Source organism: Oncorhynchus mykiss, unplaced genomic scaffold (assembly GCF_013265735.2).
Source record: "Oncorhynchus mykiss isolate Arlee unplaced genomic scaffold, USDA_OmykA_1.1 un_scaffold_259, whole genome shotgun sequence".
NCBI lineage: Eukaryota > Metazoa > Chordata > Actinopteri > Salmoniformes > Salmonidae > Oncorhynchus > Oncorhynchus mykiss.
In genome coordinates this window covers 310,001-316,606 of record NW_023493715.1, presented here as the reverse complement: position 1 = coordinate 316,606, position 6,606 = coordinate 310,001, and the positions used below count along the sequence as shown (strand labels likewise).

Sequence of the window (6,606 nt, the reverse complement as noted above, 5' to 3'; positions counted from 1 at the left end):
TGACCATTAACATCTGCTAACCATGTGACCAATAACATCTGCTAACCATGTGACCAATAACATCTGCTAACCATGTGACCAATAACATCTGCTAACCATGTGACCAATAACATCTGCAAACCATGTGACCAATAACATCTGCTAACCATGTGACCAATAACATCTGCTAACCATGTGACCAATAACATCAGCTAACCATGTGACCAATAACATCTGCTAACCATGTGACCAATAACATCTGCTAACCATGTGACCAATAACATGTGATTTGATTTGATGTCTTCAGATCTCACTGTTACAATTAAATAGAAAATGCGTGGCTCTATTTAATCAAATGTCATCGTCAGGGATCCAAATATTATCGCTTTCGCCCCTAAAAATACAAAAAAAATGTAATTCTAGGTGTTTACCTGGTGGTCTGGAGGTGGGGAGGCTGAGGTGGTGTCCCCCAGGCTAGAGCCCTCCTGTCTGGTGAGAGGGTCTCTGGGCGCTGGTCTCTCCCACTGTGTGGCTCCACTAGGGATATGCCAGTAGTAGATATCAGCCTTGTCTGTAATCCTCTTCCATCCTGGAGGAAGGTCCCCTTCTGTCTGACAGCCCTGATGATCACTCCAGATATCTGAGACAAACATGGTCATATTACCTCGATTGACTCTGTACCGGTACCCCCTGTATATAGCCTCCACATTGACTCTGTACCGGTACCCCCTGTATATAGCCTCCACATTGACGCTGTACCGGTACACACACACACACACACACACACACACACACACACACACACACACACACACACACACACACACACACAGCATCACACCATCACCCTCACACACTCACTTCCCCAAACACCCTCACACACCCCTGCAGCCCCCTCTCCCCCACCCACACATGCACACACTTTTGTCTCTGTGATGGTGATGCATAGCTAGCTTCATACTGACTAGACACTAGACACTAATACCTAGCTAGCTTCATACTGACTAGACACTAGACACTAATACCTAGCTAGCATCATACTGACTAGACACTAGACACTAATACCTAGCTAGCATCATACTGACTAGACACTAGACACTAATACCTAGCTAGCATCATACTGACTAGACACTAGACACTAATACCTAGCTAGCTTCATACTGACTAGACACTAGACACTAATACCTAGCTAGCATCATACTGACTAGACACTAGACACTAGACACTAATACCTAGCTAGCTTCATACTGACTAGACACTAGACACTAATACCTAGCTAGCATCATACTGACTAGACACTAGACACTAATACCTAGCTAGCTTCATAATGACTAGACACTAGACACTAATACCTAGCTAGCATCATACTGACTAGACACTAGACACTAATACCTAGCTAGCATCATACTGACTAGACACTAGACACTAATACCTAGCTAGCATCATACTGACTAGACACTAGACACTAATACCTAGCTAGCATCATACTGACTAGACACTAGACACTAATACCTAGCTAGCATCATACTGAGTAGACACTAGACACTAATACCTAGCTAGCATCATACTGACTAGACACTAGACACTAATACCTAGCTAGCATCATACTGACTAGACACTAGACACTAATACCTAGCTAGCATCATACTGACTAGACACTAGACACTAATACCTAGCTAGCATCATACTGACCTGACACTAGACACTAATACCTAGCTAGCATCATACTGACTAGACACTAGACACTAATACCTAGCTAGCATCATACTGACCTGACACTAGACACTAATACCTAGCTAGCATCATACTGACCTGACACTAGACACTAATACCTAGCTAGCATCATACTGACTAGACACTAGACACTAATACCTAGCTAGTATCATACTGACTAGACACTAGACACTAATACCTAGCTAGTATCATAGTTCATAGTATCTTAGTTCATCCCAAGATGGCATAGCAGTTCAGACTTATTTTTGTCCTCGTCCTGTCGTGTATATAAATATATAGATATATTTACAACTTTTTTTTTTCACATACATTTTTAATTTTCCAAAAACTCATCTTCAGAACACTCTCCTGCAATCCGCTTCACCAATTTATATTTATATAAAAAAGTATTATTTACCTCAGATCTGTAATCCTCCGAGAGGCTAGCCAGAAATTAGCCAGAAGCTAGCCGGGAGCTAGCCAGAAGCTGGTCCAGAAGCTACTCTGAAGCTGGTTCAGAAGCTAGTTAGCTTATTTACTGGCTAATCGTTAGTACTCAGCTAACCACGGTTTGTGGTCATCGGCTGTCCTTTGGCTCGAGAATCTATCGCCAGTTTTGTACGGCGCGGTGCAGCGCAGCGCGGCTCGGAACGGAACATACCGGATTTCGGCCGCTGGCTCTGGACATTCATACCTGGATCTCGCAGCTAGCTAGCTGCTATCCGTGTGACTATCGGCTTTCGTCGGTTCCTGAGCTAACATCAATTGTTCCGGAGCTAGCCAGCTGAAGAGTTCCATCAATCACTCCTGGGCTGCAGTCACCTATCCGGACCCGTTTTGCTGCCTACGCGGAGCCCCACCAGGCCTTCACAGTTGGACTGCCGACGTTGTCTACCCGAGGGAATTGTCCGGCTGGCTCCTCCGGCGCAACGTTGCCTGGGCGCCCATCTGCGGCCTGCTAGCCGTTGGCTATCTTATCGGCTGCTATCTGAATAGACAATCGGACAATTTTTATTTTATTTTATTTTATTTATTTTTCTTCTTGGGCCTCTATAACTATATCTATTGTTTTTATGTTTGTTGTTGTTGTGTGATTTGGATTAATCCCCTCTACCTCACGGAACCCCACTAATCTACTGACCGAACGCAAGAGGTGGCTAATAACAGACCTCCATTCTATGCTAGCTTGCTCCTATGCTAGCTTGCTACCGATTTAGCTGTCTAAATCGCCGTGACCCCCAACCAACCTCTCCACTCACTGGACCCTTTTGATCACTCGACTGAGCATGCCTCTCCTTAATGTCAATATGCCTTGTCCATTGCTGTTCTGGTTAGTGTTTATTGGCTTATTTCACTGTAGAGCCTCTAGTCCTGCTCATTATACCTTATCCAACCTATTAGTTCCACCACCCACACATGCAATGACATCTCCTGGTTTCAATGATGTTTCTAGAGACAATATCTCTCTCTTCATCACTCAATACCTAGGTTTACCTCCACTGTATTCACATCCTACCTTACCTTTGTCTGTACATTATACCTTGATGCTATTTTATCGCCCCCAGAAACCTCCTTTTACTCTCTGTTCCAGACGTTCTAAACGACCAATTCTTATTGCTTTTAGCCGCACCCTTATTCTACTCCTACTCTGTTCCTCTGGCGATGTAGAGGTGAATCCAGGCCCTGCAGTGCCTAGCTCCACTCCTATTCCCCAGGCGCTCTCTTTTGACGACTTCTGTAACCGTAATAGCCTTGGTTTCATGCATGTTAACATTAGAAGCCTCCTCCCTAAGTTTGTTCTATTCACTGCTTTAGCACACTCTGCCAACCCGGATGTTCTAGCTGTGTCTGAATCCTGGCTTAGGAAGACCACCAAAAATTCAGACATTTTAATTCAAACTACAACATTTTCAGACAAGATAGAACTGCCAAAGGGGGCGGTGTTGCAATCTACTGCAAAGATAGCCTGCAGAGTTCTGTCCTACTATCCAGGTCTGTACCCAAACAATTTGAACTTCTACTTTTAAAAATCCACCTCTCTAAAAACAAGTCTCTCACCATTGCCGCCTGCTATAGACCACCCTCTGCCCCCAGCTGTGCTCTGGACACCATATGTGAACTGATTGCCCCCCATCTATCTTCAGAGCTTGTGCTGCTAGGCGACCTAAACTGGAACATGCTTAACACCCCAGCCATCCTACAATCTAAACTTGATGCCCTCAACCTCACACAAATTATCAATGAACCTGCCAGGTACCTCCCCAAAGCCTTAAACACGGGCACCCTCATAGATATCATCCTAACCAACTTCCCCTCTAAATACACCTCTGCTGTCTTCAACCAAGATCTCAGCGATCACTGCCTCATTGCCTGCATCCGTAATGGGTCAGCGGTCAAACGACCTCCACTCATCACTGTAAAACGCTCCCTGAAACACTTCAGCGAGCAGGCCTTTCTAATCGACCTGGCCGGGGTATCCTGGAAGGATATTGATCTCATCCCGTCAGTAGAGGATGCCTGGATATTTTTTTTAAATGCCTTCCTAACCATCTTAAATAAACATGCCCCATTCAAGAAATTTAGAACCAGGAACAGATATAGCCCTTGGTTCTCCCCAGACCTGACTGCCCTTAACCAACACAAAAACATCCTATGGCGTTCTGCATTAGCATCGAACAGCCCCCGTGATATGCAGCTGTTCAGGGAAGCTAGAAACCATTATACACAGGCAGTTAGAAAAGCCAAGGCTAGCTTTTTCAAGCAGAAATTTGCTTCCTGCAACACTAACTCAAAAAAGTTCTGGGACACTGTAAAGTCCATGGAGAATAAGAACACCTCCTCCCAGCTGCCCACTGCACTGAAGATAGGAAACACTGTCACCACTGATAAATCCACCATAATTGAGAATTTCAATAAGCATTTTTCTACGGCTGGCCATGCTTTCCACCTGGCTACTCCTACCCCGGTCAACAGCACTGCACCCCCCACAACAACTCGCCCAAGTCTTCCCTATTTCTCCTTCTCCCAAATGTGCTCAGCTGATGTTCTGAATGAGCTGCAAAATCTGGACCCCTACAAATCAGCCGGGCTAGACAATCTGGACCCTTTCTTTCTAAAATTATCTGCCAAAATTGTTGCCACCCCTATTACTAGCCTGTTCAACCTCTCTTTCGTGTCGTCTGAGATTCCCAAAGATTGGAAAGCAGCTGCGGTCATCCCCCTCTTCAAAGGGGGTGACACTCTTGACCCAAACTGCTACAGACCTATATCTATCCTACCATGCCTTTCTAAGGTCTTCGAAAGCCAAGTCAACAAACAGATTACCGACCATTTCGAATCTCACCATACCTTCTCTGCTATGCAATCTGGTTTCAGAGCTGGTCATGGGTGCACCTCAGCCACGCTCAAGGTCCTAAATGATATCTTAACCGCCATTGATAAGAAACATTACTGTGCAGCCGTATTCATTGATCTGGCCAAGGCTTTCGACTCTGTCAATCACCACATCCTCATTGGCAGACTCGACAGCCTTGGTTTCTCAAATGATTGCCTCGCCTGGTTCACCAACTACTTCTCTGATAGAGTTCAGTGTGTCAAATCGGAGGGTCTGCTGTCCGGACCTCTGGCAGTCTCTATGGGGGTGCCACAGGGTTCAATTCTTGGACCGACTCTCTTCTCTGTATACATCAATGAGGTCACTCTTGCTGCTGGTGAGTCTCTGATCCACCTCTACGCAGACGACACCATTCTGTATACTTCCGGCCCTTCTTTGGACACTGTGTTAACAACCCTCCAGGCAAGCTTCAATGCCATACAACTCTCCTTCCGTGGCCTCCAACTGCTCTTAAATACAAGTAAAACTAAATGCATGCTCTTCAACCGATCGCTACCTGTACCTACCCGCCTGTCCAACATTACTACTCTGGACGGCTCTGACTTAGAATACGTGGACAACTACAAATACTTAGGTGTCTGGTTAGACTGTAAACTCTCCTTTCAGACCCATATCAAACATCTCCAATCCAAAGTTAAATCTAGAATTGGCTTCCTATTTCGCAACAAAGCATCCTTCACTCATGCTGCCAAACATACCCTTGTAAAACTGACCATCCTACCAATCCTCGACTTTGGCGATGTCATTTACAAAATAGCCTCCAACACTCTACTCAACAAATCTAATACAGCTAGACACTAGACAACACACAGCACATCCTGCAGGAGAGAGAGAGCCTAACACACACACACACACACACACACACACACACACACACACACATACACACACACACACACACACACACACACACACACACACACACACACACACACACACACACACTGAGCCACTGACCAAATTCTCCCACACTGCACTCTTTCCTCATACACAATATAGTGTGTGTGTTCCAGGCCTACCTGGGAGGGGAGGTGAGGTGTTCTCCTGAGACAGAGAGGACCAGCCAGGAGAGTTCATGTCCTGGATCCTGATTACAACACAGTCTGTCGTCACCTCTTCAACACTATCCTTCTGCCTCAGAGGAGAGGAGGAGGAGGAGGGGAGGGGAGGGGTTTCTTCAGGACTGCTGTGTCTGGGTGTGGATGGAGGAGGGGGATACGGAGAGTCTTTAACAGATTTGAGGAGCCTAAAGCTGGGGTGGAGGTCTGGGTGGCTCCCCTGGTCTGGAGCTTTGACCTGGTTCTCACTCTTCAACAGAGGCCTCCTCTCCTCCTCCATCTTCTCCTCCTCTTCCCTCTCCTCCTCTTCATCCTCTATCCTCTCCTCCTCTATCCTCTCCTCCTCTATCCTCTCCTCCCCAATCCTCTCCTCCTCTTCCTCCTCTATCCTCTCCTCCTCTATGCTCTCCTCCTCTTCCTCCTCTATCCTCTCCTCCTCTATCCTCTCCTCCTCTATCCTCT

General features: G+C 46.1%; 1 protein-coding gene across 1 annotated transcript; it reads right to left on the bottom strand.

The window, feature by feature from the left end:
• Positions 1-410: 410 nt before the first annotated feature.
• Positions 411-6,508, bottom strand: LOC118948741 (amyloid-beta A4 precursor protein-binding family B member 2-like; the record flags this gene model as incomplete). The annotated part of the gene is given in 2 exon segments (XM_036973510.1): positions 411-619; positions 6,106-6,508. Coding segments are annotated over 2 exon segments (528 nt in total), but the record flags the coding sequence as incomplete, so codon positions are not given.
• Positions 6,509-6,606: the final 98 nt, after the last annotated feature.